The 16,870-nt window shown below is 39.0% G+C and overlaps 2 protein-coding genes across 2 annotated transcripts; both read left to right on the top strand.

Annotated features, from left to right (window-relative positions):
* The first annotated feature begins 4,816 nt into the window (after positions 1 to 4,816).
* On the top strand, positions 4,817 to 7,230 carry LOC122090596 (protein trichome birefringence-like 16). The gene is made up of 2 exons (XM_042660237.1): positions 4,817 to 5,628; positions 5,787 to 7,230. Exons 1-2 carry the CDS (start codon positions 5,519 to 5,521, stop codon positions 6,613 to 6,615), a joined length of 939 nt encoding a protein of 312 aa, XP_042516171.1. The 5' UTR covers positions 4,817 to 5,518; the 3' UTR covers positions 6,616 to 7,230.
* A 1,544-nt stretch (positions 7,231 to 8,774) lies between these two features.
* Positions 8,775 to 11,141, top strand: LOC122090521 (serine/threonine-protein kinase STY13-like). The gene is made up of 6 exons (XM_042660147.1): positions 8,775 to 9,152; positions 9,382 to 9,508; positions 10,019 to 10,208; positions 10,360 to 10,487; positions 10,577 to 10,711; positions 10,859 to 11,141. The coding sequence occupies exons 1-6, from the start codon at positions 8,971 to 8,973 to the stop codon at positions 10,994 to 10,996; spliced, it is 900 nt and encodes a 299-aa protein (XP_042516081.1). The 5' UTR covers positions 8,775 to 8,970; the 3' UTR covers positions 10,997 to 11,141.
* The last annotated feature ends 5,729 nt before the right edge of the window (positions 11,142 to 16,870 follow it).

Here is a 16,870-nt window from a genome sequence, read left to right as displayed (position 1 = left end):
GTGAGGAACAAAGCAAGACTTGTATGCAAAGGGTATGCTCAAGTGGAAGGCATTGATTTTGAGGAAACTTTTGCTCCAGTGGCAAGACTTGAGGCTATCAGAATGTTCTTGGCTTTGTCAGTGTACAAGGGGTTCAAGGTCTATCAGATGGATGTCAAATCAGCTTTTCTAAATGGAAACTTGGAAGAGGAGGTTTACATAGAGCAGCCTGATGGGTTTCAGCTGAGTGAGGACCCCACTCTTGTGTGCAGATTAAAGAAGGCATTGTATGGTTTGAAACAAGCTCCAAGGGCATGGTACTCCAGATTGGACTCTTACTTGTGCAAGTTGGGTTTCAAGAAAGGCTTAGTGGACAGTAATCTCTACATCAGAACTGAAGAAAGCAGTCAGCTTGTGGTGGTTGTGTATGTAGATGATATCATCTTTGGGGGTCACAAAGATGAGTTATGCAAAGATTTTGCAATGAGGATGCAAGATGAGTTTGAGATGTCCATGTTGGGTGAACTATCATTCTTCTTGGGTTTGCAGATCAGTCAAAAGAAAGAAGGTATCTTCATATCTCAGTCCAAATATGTGAGGGAGATGTTAAAGAGATTCACCATGCAGGATTGCAAGCTAGTTAGTACACCTATGATGACAGGGTGTAAGTTGAGCAAGGAAGATGACTCTCCATCAGTTGACCACACCCCGTATAGGTCAATGATTGGTAGCCTATTATATCTGACAGCTAGTAGGCCTGACATCTTACAAGCTGTGTGCATGGTAGCCAGATTCCAAGCAGGACCAAAAGAGACATGTGGCGGCAGTGAAGAGAATTTTTAGATATCTGAAAGGGACTAGTGAGTTTGGGTTATGGTATCCGAAAGTCAAGAGCTTTAGTTTGTCAACTTTTTTAGATGCAGATTGGGCCGGATGTGTAGATGACAGGAAGAGCACCAGTGGTGGTGCATTCTATTTGGGGAGCAGCTTGGTGGTATGGCATAGTAAGAAGCAAGAGTTAGTATCTCTTTCAACTGCAGAGGCAGAATACATTGCAGCTACATCTTGTTGTACACAAGTGTTATGGATGAAGCAGATGTTGAAGGATTTGAGTGTGGAGGTTGAGCAGGTAGTGCCACTATATTGTGACAATACTAGTGCTATCAATATCTCCAAGAACCCGGTGATGCATTCTAAAACGAAGCACATTGCTATCCGGTATCATTTCTTAAGAGACAAGGTGATGGAAGGTGAAGTAAGGATGGAGTTTGTTCCCACAGCAGAGCAGGTGGCTGATATCTTCACTAAACCGCTTCCCAAAGATCAGTTTGAGTTCCTCAGACAGAAGCTAAGAGTGGTGGTTCTTCCAAAGCACTAGTAGCATTGGGAGAGGAGAAGCAAGTTGCTTGATGTTGCTACCCCCCATATTGGACTCAGGGGGAGTCCATTGGTTCCACCCTTTGTACTTGTTGTCAAAGGGGGAGAGAGTTACTCATCGGAGCTTTAGAGTGTATTAGTGATGAGGTGGTTGCCAACAACTCCAAAGGGGGAGATTGTTGTTTTATGGTTGTCGTTGTTGGCAACTCAACCACGTGGCGGTGATGACGTGGCCAGTTTGGGTGACGTGGATGAAAATGATGACATGACAGTGTCACCGATGAGATAACAGAGCAGCTTGGTATGCATGGAGTGGTTTAATACATCATTAATAGGTGGTGTGGGTTTCTAGGTCAAAACTGGCAAAATTGGCCTATTTATACTAGGGGGCATTTTCGGTAATGGAAATGACATTTTTGGAAGATCGGTTCTTCATGAAAAAGATAGATTGTAATTTACCTAGTCCAGTGCATTTGATTTCGTCACATTCCGATACCGTATGAAGAAGTTACGATATTTGTGGCAGTCGAGGGCAGTTTCGGCATTGAAGATGAATTTTTTAAAGGAAGTGTTCTACATGTAACAATACGACAAAAATACAATCTTTCCAACGGTTCTGATTTCATCGCGTTCCGATTCCGTATGAGAAAGATACGTCATTGGAAAGGTGTAGGGGCATTTTGGTCTTTTTACATGGATGATTCAGATGATTGAGTCTTTTGAAAAGTCGTAGAGCATCCAGTTATGATTCCAACGCACTTCGTTTCATCTCGATCGGATATCGTATGAAAAAGTTATAAGTGTTTCCGTAAAGTCGGTTCGAAAATCCAAACCGAAAATCCATCAGTTGCTCTCGGTGTTGGGTGGATTTTTCGGAATTTATTTTTGAAAATCGAGGGGCTTTTGTGTAATTTAAAGATTTTGAAGGTCTGAGTTGCAAGGGGTCTTTAAGCACTGAAACATATGGAGGCAGGGGCTTGATTGTAATAAAGAGGAGTAAAGGGAAGTGAAATGGACGGCCAAGATTTGACCACGTAGGCTTGATGCCCATCCAAAGGCTGCTGAGATTTTGGTGTGATATGGACGAGATAGATGCTTGCGCGTGGGATTTGATTGGTTAGATGCATAATTCTTGATGCACTGGCGCTACACTATATCAAGGTATGTTATTGTGTTTCGCGCGTGTATAGAAAGTATGAAAAGGATTCCGATCTTAATGATCTCATGAAATCTGATTAAAGCCATCATGGAAGATTCCGATCCAACGGTCAATATGCATTTTCACTTTTGTGAGTGGGAGACAAGCTCCCTTAAAATCCGAAAAAGCAACCAATCATAGATCGACAACACTTCTGACGATGTCAGCGCCTACGTCATGATGACGTCATCGAGATTCAAATCTAACGGTTTGGATCTGTTGTCCGTTGGTTTAATCGGACGGCTTGGATTATAAGATATTTTATATGAGATCTACAGTCAGATTTCGCCCCTGTTGCGCGCGCCGCCGGTGTAGCCTACACCACCCCTACGAAGATTCCATTTCAGGCTATCTCATTGCTCCAACTTCAAAATGTCATATCTCCCTCATTTTAAGTCGGATTTGGGTGACCCAAGTTGCAGCTTCTTCGTTTTTTCAAGTCCTACACTATGGAAGCAAGAAATAGGAGGTTTGAGTGAAGAAATGCTACCTGTTTTGGTAGGAGAAGCTTCCCCCTCTTTGTTAGTCATTGAATGAACATACATTCTTGATGATAAATGTTCTTAGGCCATTAAAGGAGGTAAAAGAGGTGGTTGAAGTGTGTTAATGGTATATTAACTCAAAGCCAAGGAAGAAGAGAAGAAAGCAAAGATGTATTTGCTTTGAAGAGCAAGAAGCCAAGGAGAGAGAAGGTGTGAGCACCAAACTTGTCAGTACAAGTTTCCAGTCATCCCAGGCAATCGGTTGTGAGATTCTCTAACCCTGGATTTTACATTACATGTATGTATGTATGTTAGGGTTAGTTGTGGATGAATGTATACATGCTAGGTTAGTTGTGGATGAACTGTAAGCATGCTAGCTAGTTGTGGATGCATATGCTAGGCAGAGCTTGACTGTAGGGCATTGATATAAGCCCAATTTAATTGTATTATTTATTGTGTGCTTAGTGGGTGCTAAGCACCGGGAGTGGGTGCTCCCGTGTAGTGGGTGCTACACATTGTATCGGCACTACGAGTGTCATCTCAGCTTCGGCTTGAGAAAATTGGGTGTGGGTGCTCCCGACTGTGGCTGCAGTCAAAAGTAGTGTATTGAGTAGGTACGAAGCCTTTACAGGCACTACTCTGGGGATGTAGGAAAATTGCCGAACCTCGTAAAAACCCTGTGTTGTGGGTGCTTGTTGTTTGCATTTTATATTGAAGTGCGTGGAATGTGGAATGGGTGTGCACACTTGGAAGTGTCTATGAGAGGCTGAGTGTGCATACGACTGTGTGCAAACAGGGACAGATATATTAGGTTTTTCTTGGCCAGACATCGGACAGTCTTTTAGGGATCGAAATTGGACTCACTGATTCACCCCCCCTCTCAGTGACTGCCGGGTTACAATAGGAAGGAGGGACGAGAGAGAGAGATCCAAGGAGTGGACATGAACCTGCATCAGAGGTTGGGGGATTCTGTCAGATTGGAGGAGATGCCCGCATGTTCTCATGCAGGGCAGTCATGGTTGCTGTCTTGACTGTCTCACCAGAGTTGCAGACCACAACCCTATCCACGAATTCACCGATGCAACCGTCCAGGATTCTCCATACCATCATGAGATTATCGTCTGAGCTTTCTCAAAGATCTGGAATTGCATCTTCTCTATTAGGATACCAGTTCATCAGGTTCAGGCCCAGCCTCTGCTGCCAGTTACAGGGAACTAAGAAGGTTGACGAACAGAGGAAGGGAGCAGGAGGACTAGATGACATTGCTGCTTCTCTCTCTCTCACCACATCAATTCTGACCCCATTCAAGCCTGTGAAGCTAGTCCTTTACTGATTCTCCTGTGTCATTACCACAACCAGCTGCCGCCTAGAACCTGAGCCTGAGCTCCATGTTTGAGTTTCATTACCTTGAAAACATTGACACTCTTAGACCTCCTCCATGAGTACAGTGTCATGTCATGCACCTTCACCTTTCTAATTTTCCTTGTGTCTTCCCTCACCTCCTATCCTTTGTACGCTTTTGTTTGTTGTCAGAGTTTCTCTCCCTTCTGAAACAATCAAAGGGTTTTGGATGGTAAAGGTTGTTCCAGATCGATGACTGCGGCTGGGGTGAAGGGGCAGATCCAGTCGGGTAAAACAGAGAAGATGCTTGGGACGTGGTGGAGCTCGGCCACTTGAGAGCGTCTGACCCACCACTCCGCTAATCTAATAAGCTTGTTGATGCCAGAAGGTGAGGGGGCTTCAGAGTTTCAAGTGTGGGGGTGGAGAGAGGAGATTTTTTTATTAAATTTATAGGTGATCCATGACCGATCCCAAAAAGTGGATCAATCTTAGGGAATCGGACCAATTCCTGCCGATTCACCTGATCCAGAATGGAATCGAAATTTGCTAGGGCCAATTTGGCCCTGATTCCGATTCCTTGAGCCTTGGGTGGTGATGACTCCTTTACATGTTGAACTTATGAATGGATCTTTAGGGTCTTTCTGTGTTAATGAACATATTTTTTTAAAGAGCATATTGAGGAATTAAGCATAGGAAAACGTTTATTTCACTTTATCATTAGAAATGGTTACGAAGTTCATTCTTAGATAATCTTGTTTCTCTCTCTTAATGGAGGGGATTTAGTACCACCATATTTATCTACCTACATTCTCCTTTTACTTCTATTTATACCTCTAAATGACATATTTGTACTTTCTGCTGACTTTACTGGCCTGTTCATTTTGTTGGGCTTTCTCAAAATGGGGAACAGATTACTTAGGCTTGCTCATTTTTTAATATTTGGTGAGAATTTTTTAGCCATCAGAACAGTTGTGAGTAAGTCATATACGCAGGGTTTTTTTTTTTTCCAGTAATTTGATTTGTATCTGAGGCCTTACTCCTTTTCACCGATACAGTTTGTAACTATGCTAAGGGTAAATGGGTTGCGGACAGCAGGAGGCCATTGTATTCTGGGTTTGGATGCAAGCAGTGGTTGTCAGGAATGTGGGCTTGTAGACTGACCCAACGTACAAAATTTTCCTATGAAGGGTTTCGATGGCAGCCACAAAATTGTGAGATGCCAGACTTTGAAAGATCGGCTTTCTTAAGGAGGTAGCATCTCCTTAATTTTATTTGCGTTGTTTTACATTTATAATAGTTGGCTATGTCTTTAGAGAAGAACGTGAGCCATTTCTTTTGCGTACTGTGATGTGCTTTTCATCTTTTTTTCCTATTCTGTAATAGCGTTCTAATCGTGATCATTGTTCCAGGATGAAGGATAAAACTCTTGCTTTTGTGGGGGATTCCTTGGGAAGGCAGCAGTTCCAATCTCTTATGTGTATGGCCAGTGGTGGTGAAGAGAGCCCTGAAGTCCAAGATGTTGGAAGAAAATATGGTCTTGTCAAAGCTCGTGGTGCTCTGCGCCCTGATGGTTGGGCTTACCGGTTCCCAAAAACGAATACCACCATCCTTTATTACTGGTCTGCAAGCCTATGTGACTTGGAGCCCCTGAACATCACGGATCCAGCCACCAACTTTGCCATGCATCTTGACAGGCCAGCCGCTTTCTTGCGCCGGTACCTTAGCAGGTTTGATGTTTTGGTTCTTAATACAGGACACCACTGGAACAGAGGGAAGCTCAGAGCGAATCGGTGGGTGATGCATGTCAAAGGCAAGCCCAACAATGATAGGAAGCTTGCTGTGATTGGAAATGCCAAGAATTTTGCAGTGCGTAGCGTCATCAAGTGGCTGAATTCACAGCTCCCTAAGCATCCACGACTCAAAGCTTTCTTCAGGACCATTTCACCTAGGCATTTCTCACATGGAGATTGGAATAGTGGGGGTAGCTGTGATAACACCGCTCCATTGTCTAGAGGGACTGAAGTTTCACAAGATGCATCCAGCGATTCTGCTGTTGAGAGTGCTGTGAAGGGTACAGGATTAAAGATACTGGATATAACTGCTCTGTCCGAGTTGAGAGATGAGGGTCACATATCCAGATACAGTATCAAAGGCACAGAAGGTGTTAACGATTGCTTACATTGGTGCCTACCTGGCATTCCTGACACATGGAACGAACTCCTTTTTGCACAACTGTAGTCCATGATGTGTTATGGGTTCCTAAATTAATTTAGCCCAGCATCTCTTCTTTATGTGCAAGCAAGACGTATTTGAAGCAGCACAAAAGACCCATTCAGCCATTCTTTTCATTCCATTCTGTGGTGGGAATAGACTCTTATGACTTAAACAGTAGGAACACCCAGATTCAATCATAGTGTGTTCCGCACTTTTTTCCGGGTCTTACATTTCCAACAGAGCAATCTTGGAACATCTGTTTAATGTCATACAGTTGTTGATGGGACTGCAGAATTAAGTTAAAATCGGAAGAACAGATGGTAGAGTCTTGTTGGAGAATCAAAGGTTATTGTCTTCTACCTGCTGTTCTTTGTAGCATAACAGCATCATAATTTGAGGGTGGATATATACTTTTTCTTTGCAAGAACTTCCACACCCTCTCCATCTAGTAAATCTTTCGAAGAAGCATTTTTTCCTAGTTATGAGCTAGTTTTAGTGTGGTTTTGTTATATCTAAAACTTTTAATGCCTACCCATGTTTCCAAATTTTCTTTGTTACCATGTTTGGGATCAGTAAAGATGCTAACTTTATCCCAAATGAAATTGAAGTCAATACTGGCATTTTTTTTGGCTTTTTCTATCAATAGCAATGTATCAGGAAATTTGTTTACCTGAATGTAGCAGATACTGATATCCAAAAAAAAGCAGAAGCTGCCCTTCTGCATTGGTTTTGCCTTTTCCATTTGGTGATTTTGTCTTTTAGATTTTTCGTTCTTGGTTTGTCCATAGAGAAGTTTTTCTGGACATTCACTATAGATTCTAGGGACAGACTCCTAGTTTTTCCACATGGCATGGCAAGATTGGCTTGGAAAATCCAAAACCACTAAGGGGATGAAAGCCATAAATGGGAGGGGTTTGTGATTAAATTTGATTCTAATATTTGTTGAAAAAATATGCTTGCGTGGGGCCCATAAGGTTCCACCAAGTAGTTCAATGTTCAATCAGTCAGAGGTGAGCCTTCCCCTTTTCTTTTACGGGCTTCCTTTCAATCAGTATTCATGGCTAATGACGCACAATTCCTGTGCTCTTTTGGAGCAAAGTTGGAGATGGGAACAGCAACCCTCTCCCTCTCCCAGCACCTCATCCTTGCATCTCTATCTCTCTTCCTCCTCCCCCTGTTTCTCTCTCCGCCGGCTCATTTTCGGTGGGTTTTGCACCCCAAACATTTACATTGTATCAAAGAAGCATTATATTAGGTTCTCAAATATAAAATTTATGAAATGTGAAGTGTCCAAACATAATAAATCAAATGGAAGGTACCAAACATGGTTTCTCTCGATATTATATATTAGGTACCCAAGAGTAATTTACCATTTTTTTCCTTTATGTAAGAAAGGTGTTACACGTTGATAAGATAATGGGTATTTTTTCTTTATTAATTACTTAATTTATTTTTTAAAATTATGAAAGGATTGGGCAATATGCATTATTCGTCATTGCTAATTTTCCATGTATTATTACATCTTTTTTTTTCCCTTCCAAATCTATCCTAAAACACCTCCTATTGGGCACTGCAAGGCCAATGAACAATGTACTACTAAAGGCAAAACACACATCGGCATGTGATTAGAGTCGAACCTCAAACCTTCTGGCACCAACTTCAACCAATCGATGCTACTATCAATGTGCTAGACACTAAAATCACCACTTTGGTATTGTCTCTACTGACACCTATCCATCCAGATTAGAGAGGATCGGTGGGTAAAGATCACTTTTACCCTTTGCTTTTCATAAAAAAAGTACGTTTCTTTTACTGTTTTACTCTGATAATCGATCCAAATTAGTTAGAGGATCGATTTCAATCGATACCAATATAATATAGCCGATACGATATCGATACTTGAAACCATGATTTAGAGGTGAGGTGCTGCGAAATAAAGTAATACTTGAAAAACAGAATAAAAGTTTTCTTATGATTAATATAGCAGGATGCTGTTTGATTCCAATTAAGAAGGGATTTTGAGTCGGACCAAAAATAAATAAAGAAAAAAAAAAAAAAAAAAAAAAAAAAAAGAGAAAGAAAAAGATAGTCCAACAATGAAGGTAACCCCACACAAAGCATGTGATCCGTTATCAGACATTACTAATGTGTGTTTGTCAGCCTCAGACCGTGCAGCAGCAAAACCAAGCTTGAGAGAAAAGAAAAGCATAGCCTTCTCACATTTAAGCCCTACCGTTCTCACCTCTGCTCTCGCCTCAGTCCCTTAGTAACTCGCAAGCTAGAGAGCAAGAAGCCATAGCTTTTCTTACTTTCAGCCTTTCACTCCCTGCCTTGTCGTAACTCTTCTGTGTCTTAGTAAGTCTTCCAACTCCTCCCCTGATGGCAATGGAGCCCTTTGATACTTTTTACCAAGAACGCAAGCAACTAGTCATAAAACAACGTGATTTTAACCCTTATAGCATTGAACTTGATGAATCAAAGCTTATTAGCACTGATCAGCTCCTCATTGAGGGTAAGACAGAGATTGGGAGTGGTGGATACTCCACCGTCTTCAAAGGATGGTGAGCTTTTTTCTTTTCAATTTTTTCTTACTTTGCATCTACTCTTTGTGTTAGTTTCTGTGATTCTAAAAATTTTATATCAACTTAATATAGGAGGCAGTGGCTTTGTCTCCTCAACTTAATAAAATTTTATTCATGGCTTTGAATAACTTAATATTATGAATAATCATGTCTTTTCTATTGATTATCCTATTATAAACCTGCTCATTCCTTTGAAAACATTTTCAAGGTACAAAGATGAGGTTGTCGCCATAAAATATATTGAGAATGATGATAGAAGAAAGAGAGAAAATCAGAATGTGATTAAGAAGGAGATCGACATCCTCTCCCAAATGAAGAATGATAACATAGTGAAGGTATGGTTTTATTTTATCCCTAGATTTTGAGTTTTCTCTTACTTACGTTTAATTTTAATTGCACACTTTGGCCTTGGCCTGGTGGTTTGAAAAGCAGTTTGGCCATGGCCCCTACTGACTCTCCTCTGTGAGTCTTTACTTGGCTTCTATATGGGTTTACTATGTACTGCCAACAGTCTCTTGAACTTGATTTATTTTTGCTTTCCTTCTGTGGAACTACTTTTAATCAAATTCCTTTATTTTTTGGTTTGAAATATCCCATATAAATGTTTTGTTAAAATCAAAATTCAAAGCCATGAATCTACATAAAGTTATTCACTATATTAGATTACTATTATTTTGCATGTCATAGGCTCTTTAACTTGTTTGGTTTGGGTTTATTATAAAAAAGCAATGTATACTTTCATTTGGTTGATCTAATATTTGGTATAGCAAATTTTGTTATACTGTAATACTAATCCATGTTCTGAATTAATTAAATTTTGAGATTGACTTGTTTTGTTGGAATAGTTTATTGGTGCTTCAGTGCATCCAGCCGCATGCATAATAGTTATGGAGTATGTGGATGGAAAATCGCTTGAGGACTTTATTAAAGAAGAAGTATTTGATTTGACAAAAAGTTTGAGGTTTGCTCTAGATATTAGTAGAGCAATGGAGCATGTACATGAAAAGAAAATCATCCACATGGACTTGAAGCCTGGTAATAATATTTTTTTATTATTCTACTATAATTTGATGAGCTAAAAGAATTAAGCTTTTGATTCTTTACCCTTGTTCATAGGTATTGCAATTTCATATCTGTCCATAAATTAGAGTCAAACTAATTTTGTATTCTTTTTTTTTTTTTGCAGAAAATATTTTAATCTCAACTGACTTGAGTACATTAAAATTAGTGGATTTTGGGATAGCAGTGGGGGAGACTGCTGAAAGGACTCAAACTCTTCCTAAGGCTGGTTCATACTTATATACTGCTCCTGAGGTAACCATTTCCTCCTCTTTACACCCAAAAAAAAAAAAGAAGCCATTTTCTCATCTGATTTTAACACAATTTCTCATAATTTGGACCAGCTCCTTAGAAGGATGAAATATGATCACAAAGTTGACATCTACAGTTTCTCTCTCATCTTCTGGGGAATGCTAAAAAATGAACTGCCATTTGAGGACATGAACTTACATGATATAAAAACGAAAGTTGTAGAACAGGTACCTATCTTTTCTGCATATCTTCTCCTTCCATTTTCTTGAGTCTTAGTCTTTTTTTGGTGAAATTTTTGAGTCTTATTCAAAACAAAATTATTTTGAATCTTATTATCATCAGATACAATTGAAATGAATTTATTGGTTTTACAGGGAACAAGACCATGTCTAGAGGGCATTCCAAGCGAAATTAGCTCTCTTCTGCAGAGATGTTGGTCAGATGAAATTAACCTTCGCCCAGATTTTACAGATGTTGTCAAAGAACTATCTGAATTCATTGGAAGCAGCTAGGAGACTACTATTTCAGTAATTTTTTAAATTTCTGTTGGTTGAATACCCATGGAAGCCACTCTTAACCCGTGGAAGGAGATTTATAGGATTTTTAATTCAATTTGAACGAAATTGGTGTGATTATAAGTGAGTTTCACTTTCTTTTCGTATTTTTGTCATCTTAAACAGGCAAGAGAAATGAGATTGATCAACCATGGTTTGATTATCATCTCTATTATATCTTAGACTTGGTAGATCAAAAAAGCTGGTAAACCATAAGCTTGGCCGGACCTGAGCTTAACTTCCTAGAGATACACCTGCAGTTGGAACAAATGGCCTTTCTCATTTCCATTAAACAAATCATCTATTTCTCTGGTTGAATTCCCCTTAATTAGTAGAAAACCTTCATTGTGCAGCTGATCCACACTCCAACTCGTGAGGCCGGAACTTCCTCTACAAGTTTGGAGTGGAATTTTTAATGTGGGTAAAATAGTGTACTCCCCTGATTCCAAAATCCCCTACTTGTAATCTTGGTTAATTTTCTCTTGCCATAAATGGTCAAGTGAGGTCAGCTGCCCAAACTCTACTAATTAATAGCTGATGTGGAACTAAACCCCTAATAGAAGGAAAGCCTCGGGAAGGACAAGACAAAGAAAAACTAAAAGAGAAATTAAACATAAGAAAGAACTGAGGGAAGAATAGGTATGGCTTTTGATTAAGAAGAGAGAGCATTTCCAAATAAGAAAAAGGATCAAGTTGGGGAAAGTTGCCCTAAATATCAGTGTTTATATTTTGGGCAAAGAATGGTATCTGATTTCACAAGTACACACTAGCGCTCTCGTCCAATGGGAGGGGGGCGTGTGAACACCTACAACGCAGTGTAGTGTGGTCTTTTCTCACCCACTTTGTCTAGGTATAAAAATACATGGTCAGATAGTGTTCTTTCATTTTTATATTTTATAAGGGATCGTAATCCACAACTCTTGTGACATAGTTTTGCAAATAAAATTTCGATCTACCCCCAATGATGGAGAACGAGGGTAAAGAAAAATATGGGAAAGAAACAACTTTCAACAATGGAGAATTTTTTTTATAGGTAAAACCCAAGGAGAATTGAATTAATAACCTCTTAGTTGTGTGATGTTGGTCCTTGCCAAGTGAGGTACTATAGGGGTAACCTTTTTCTAATTATGCTACAAATGAAGACAAGAAGTCCTAACCATTAAAGCCTCAGGTCCATCAAACTAAAGAAGAGGATAATATTCTGAAATAAAATTTTCATCATGAAACATTGAAATAACTAAAGAAATCAAAGGAAAGCATGTGGAGTAACAGAATGAAATCAGTTCGGGCCTCCGAGCTGCATGCATGTAGGCCAAACAGTTACAACCCGGATCAGGTTCACATACGAGAATAATATTGTACGTCTCTGGTCTATGGATTTGGAATCCATTGAATCAGAGAGAAAAAATGGATTATAAATCCACAGACCCAGGGAATAAGAGATTGTTCTCATACGTGGACCTGATCCAGTCTCAAAAAGTTGGGCGACAAATGTCAAACCTATGACTACTAATATAGGTAGGGTATTGGATTGCTCCAAGTCTTGGTTTGGGTTGGACTAAACCGATTGGGTGTTGGATCTTATCCCTTTTTTACTTGGACCTAGATCAACATTTGTTTGGATTTTAAATTAGTTTTTTATTTTCTTTTATATATATATATATATATATTTTTTTTTTTTAATTTCAGGATTCTTTATGAATTGGAAAGCTCTTTCTAAAAAAAAAAAAAGTGAGAGTTCCCTAAGCAAGTAGGTACTCTATAACACAACGATTTTTTTAATTATTCTTTTTTATTTAAAATAATAATACAATCCCATGTGAAAGGGTGTGCAATATTTTGTGGAAATTTTAAGATAAATTTTCTTAAAATAATTTTTAAACAATTGGGTTTCAATGACAAACTCATTATTCATGGACTGATTTCAATGCGTTTTGGTCTAACAAACCCATCTCTAGCATTTTAGTAATTTCTTAAGGCTAAAAGAAACCTCTCTTTTAACATCCTATGCTCGCACCTATTTTTCACCACTATTCATGTCTTCAAGGTGACAAAATGAGGGCCTCAATAATTTTTATTTAGACAATATTTATATATGTATAAGGAATGACATGTAGAGTTTAAAACCCGGTAAACTATTAAACTAATGTAATTTCATCAAAAGTTTTTTGCTTGCTAACGCATTCCTATCTAATTATTTCCATGGGATGACCTCACATTAGATAACCCATGAGAAGATTTTTTTAAAAAAAAATTATTATTATTATTTTTTTAATTGATAAAAAAAGATTGAATGTATCAAAAGAAAAAAAAAAAGTTCATATTAGTGGAGGGAGTGATTATTCTCTGCAGTGAGTGTAGTGATGCAGTAAGCATCGGATGGCTGAGAGTCTCTGGGCACGTACCCCAAGGTCCTCTCGGCTATCCGATGCTCACTGCATCATTACATTCACTGTAGAGGATGTTTTTGCGTGGAAGAAGCCAAAAAAAAAAAAAGCCCCAAATTAAGCAAACAAAGCAGCAAAAACCCATGAAATAAAATGAGAGGTTGTTAAACCAGAAGGTTGCTATACTTTTCTTGCCAAATGGTCATTGGTTCCATATGATTGAGGGCTCCATCTCCATACTAAAATCAATAGTAACATTTTATGACGGAAAAGCCACCAATAAAATAGTTTAAGAAGTAAACTCAAAATCGTTGGATATGTATGTCCATCAAACCCGATTTATTAATAATCATTTGATATAGTTATCATTTTGTCTCAATCTTCATAGAAAAAAAAAAGGAAGTGATCCACTTGTCAAACCTATGGATCCATCAAATCATTGAACATGGTGGCTGCTCGCTCTCTCCAAACTCTACTATTTTATTAGTGATTCACTAGGAATTAGGCACTAAATTCATGATCCCGCCTTGTTTTGGGCTTTGGGCTGGATTTATGTAAGCCAAGCAGATGGATGATAATACTCAATTTTCCACGAATCTTCATCCAGCAATGGCAATGACGACTCTTTAATGCAATCATATTCTAAACTGAATATGCCTTTAACAAAATTTGTAATCATTGGGTTGTCTGCTCTTGCGGCATTGACATCCATGAAATAGATGCAATTTCCTCTATAATCAGGAAAATCATGAGAAGAGATGGATAAAGAAGAAAGCAGTCCTATAAACAAAATCTCTTCTCCTAAAGCTCTTGACATGCATCCATCTTTCTTCTTCCCACTTGAAAACCATGAACCCAATTGTTTTTCTCTTAAATTCTTTTAAAAAAAAAGTTGGGAATGGGATGAATAACCATAGTATTACGGTATATTACCCGAACAACCATCAACACATCATTAGATGATGATTCCACCAAATAAGACTACAATATTTGGAAGATCTCCCGTCGTAAAAGCTGAAGTACTCATCCATCAATTCAGGTTGTTGTTGGAGAATAGAACGAGAAGAAGAATCAATTTGCATGTCCGCGCCCATGTGGAAGACATAAACAATTAGACCTAATTGTAGAGCATAGAGTTTGTTCCCATTGAATAAGACATCCTTGAAATTACTAAATTCATCAGATTTAGGTTTCAAATCAGTCCATCCTTTATCTCCACATTTAGCGAAGACCAGTTCTCCTTGGAAGTCACTGATGACGATGGCCGCAATAAGGTGAGAGAACTGAGCATCATCGATGCTAGAAGTAGTAGCAACTGCAGCAGGAGGAGTTGATGATAAGGCGACCTTACTTATTTTGGATGAGTTGATGGGTGGAAGGGCGAGCTTGGCCTTCGTGGAAGGGTTGTAGAGGTATATGGAACGAGTAATGGATCCAAATACTGTAGCCATAACCAACTAACCATGGGAGGAACCCTTACATGAATGGTTATGAAGAAACTCGTCTGGAAGGTCGCGAAGGAAATGAAGCTTATTATTATTCTTTGCTAACCCTAATATGCTATTACAGTAGTTGCTATCATTTTTGTCATAAGAATGTAAAATCAAGAGCGGAAAGTTATGGGATGGGTGGTTGAGCTTCTTGAGGAGGAAGGAGTACCATGACTTGCACACCGACCTGAATCGAACGTAATCAGTATAAAGATTGAACCTTTCGCTGATGGTGACCACCAAATCCTCAGGTAGCCTCGACCACAATGATCTAACTGATGATACCTCTCTCTGCATTCTCTTCATTTCTTTACTACTAGTTGGAAACAAAGACGAACAAGAAGAAGAAACCCCAGACCTTGGCAAGTCCAGCACCGTTCTTGCTCATGAAGTTGTTTTCCCTTTCTAAACAGTTACCATGTTTATAGGTTAGGTATAAATAAGAATGGCAAAAGATTCGGCTATTTCTGGTTTAAAAAGCAATTTCCTCCCTAGCCGGAGGATTATGGTACTAATGTGTAAATATGTATATATATATATATATATATATAACTATAACTATAGTTTCAATAAAGGAATTGGATGAAACTATTATAATAAACTCAGCTCCAGTCCAAGCTTAGCCAGGCCCCGTGCAGCCCGTAAAGTAGACCAATGCAAGAGTAAACTAATGGCCCGTTTGGTATCGTTTCTGTTCCAGAAACGTCGTTTCGTGTCAAAAACGAAAATTTCAGTTTCTGTGTCAAAACGCAGTTTTTAAACGAAAAAAAGGTGTTTCAAAATTTCAGATTTTTATCGGGAAATTTTTATTTTATTTTTATAAAATGAAACGAAACTGGGAAGACGGAACTCCATTTTGGAGTTCCGTCCAATCTCGTTTTTTCAGTTTTTTTTTTCACTTTTTGTTCCAAAAAAAAAGAAACGGACCATAAGTGCACCAAACAGAAGATTCTATTTTTTCTTTCCAATATAACGAAAAAACTTCAGAAACGTTTTTTTAGAACGATACCAAACGGCCCTAAGAATGTAAAACTCTAGTCTCCAACCCTTTTGTTGGAGCCGGTCTAGCTCAGTTTGTAGAACACAAGGGTCTTAAACTTAATAAAAAATCGTCTGTTGTGAGCCAGGGTCTCAGTGTAGGACACTTTCCTTTCGAAGATCGAGGATTTGGAGCTCATAAACCTCGATTTTCAACTCCATTTGACCCACCATGTGGTGGATCCACTTGGCCCACCTAGTTAACTGGGTAACAAGTAACAACCAATGGCTTTTACTATCTTCTTGCCCCAACCTTCTTTGAAATCCTTTAGCCCCTGCGTCTTATTAGGGTTCCTCCATTTTTTTCATTGCTTCTTCTAGGTCCTCACCGTCGATGCCCTGATTCTTCTTAGGGTTCCTTGGAACATCGCCCTGCTTCTTCGATCGATTGGTGATTTTGTTATATATAGTGAGATTGCTGAGGCAAGACAAAAAAAAGCCCTCCTTTCAAGTTTTTGGTACGTTCCTCCACCAAAGAAGTCGTAGGAGCGAAAATGGAGAAGCTCAAGAAGGTTGGGGTGAGGAATATGGGTAAAAGTCATTCTCAAGATTCTTACCTAGCCAACCAGCTAAATGGGGGAAGTGCCGTATCTAACTTGTTTTAATATCCTATTAGTAATGCTCAGTTAGTCCAAGTGTCTATAATGATAATATAATGAAAAGTAACAAGATGAGTTATAAATTATAATACATTTAATTTAAAGGAAAAAAGAATGCTACCTTGCTGGGGCAAGTGCATGCCGACACGGGCCAATGGGAGGGAATATCAGAGCATGTTCAGCATTTTATCTAGAAGTGGGGAAACACTAGTTAGTGGCGTTCTTTCTCCCTTTACTACATGGATTGGCGTGAGTCCTCATTCTTTGTGCTCCAGCTCTTTTGTTATTTATACATGATTAATTCCACAGAAATATTAT

Source organism: Macadamia integrifolia, chromosome 10, assembly GCF_013358625.1.
Source record: "Macadamia integrifolia cultivar HAES 741 chromosome 10, SCU_Mint_v3, whole genome shotgun sequence".
Lineage (NCBI taxonomy): Eukaryota > Viridiplantae > Streptophyta > Magnoliopsida > Proteales > Proteaceae > Macadamia > Macadamia integrifolia.
Note: the sequence above shows the minus strand (reverse complement) of the source record. Positions and strands in the feature narration are given on the sequence as shown.

What these genes read in the sequence shown, in the direction of transcription:
- LOC122090596 (XM_042660237.1), top strand. Translation starts at nt 5,519, where the DNA reads ATGTGGGCTTGTAGACTGACCCAACGTACAAAATTTTCCTATGAAGGG. An exon ending in AGATCGGCTTTCTTAAGGAG is followed by an intron (nt 5,629 to 5,786) that starts GTAGCATCTCCT and finishes TCATTGTTCCAG; the next exon opens with GATGAAGGATAAAACTCTTG.
- LOC122090521 (XM_042660147.1), top strand. Translation starts at nt 8,971, where the DNA reads ATGGCAATGGAGCCCTTTGATACTTTTTACCAAGAACGCAAGCAACTA. An exon ending in CCACATGGACTTGAAGCCTG is followed by an intron (nt 10,209 to 10,359) that starts GTAATAATATTT and finishes TTTTTTTTGCAG; the next exon opens with AAAATATTTTAATCTCAACT. An exon ending in ACTTATATACTGCTCCTGAG is followed by an intron (nt 10,488 to 10,576) that starts GTAACCATTTCC and finishes AATTTGGACCAG; the next exon opens with CTCCTTAGAAGGATGAAATA.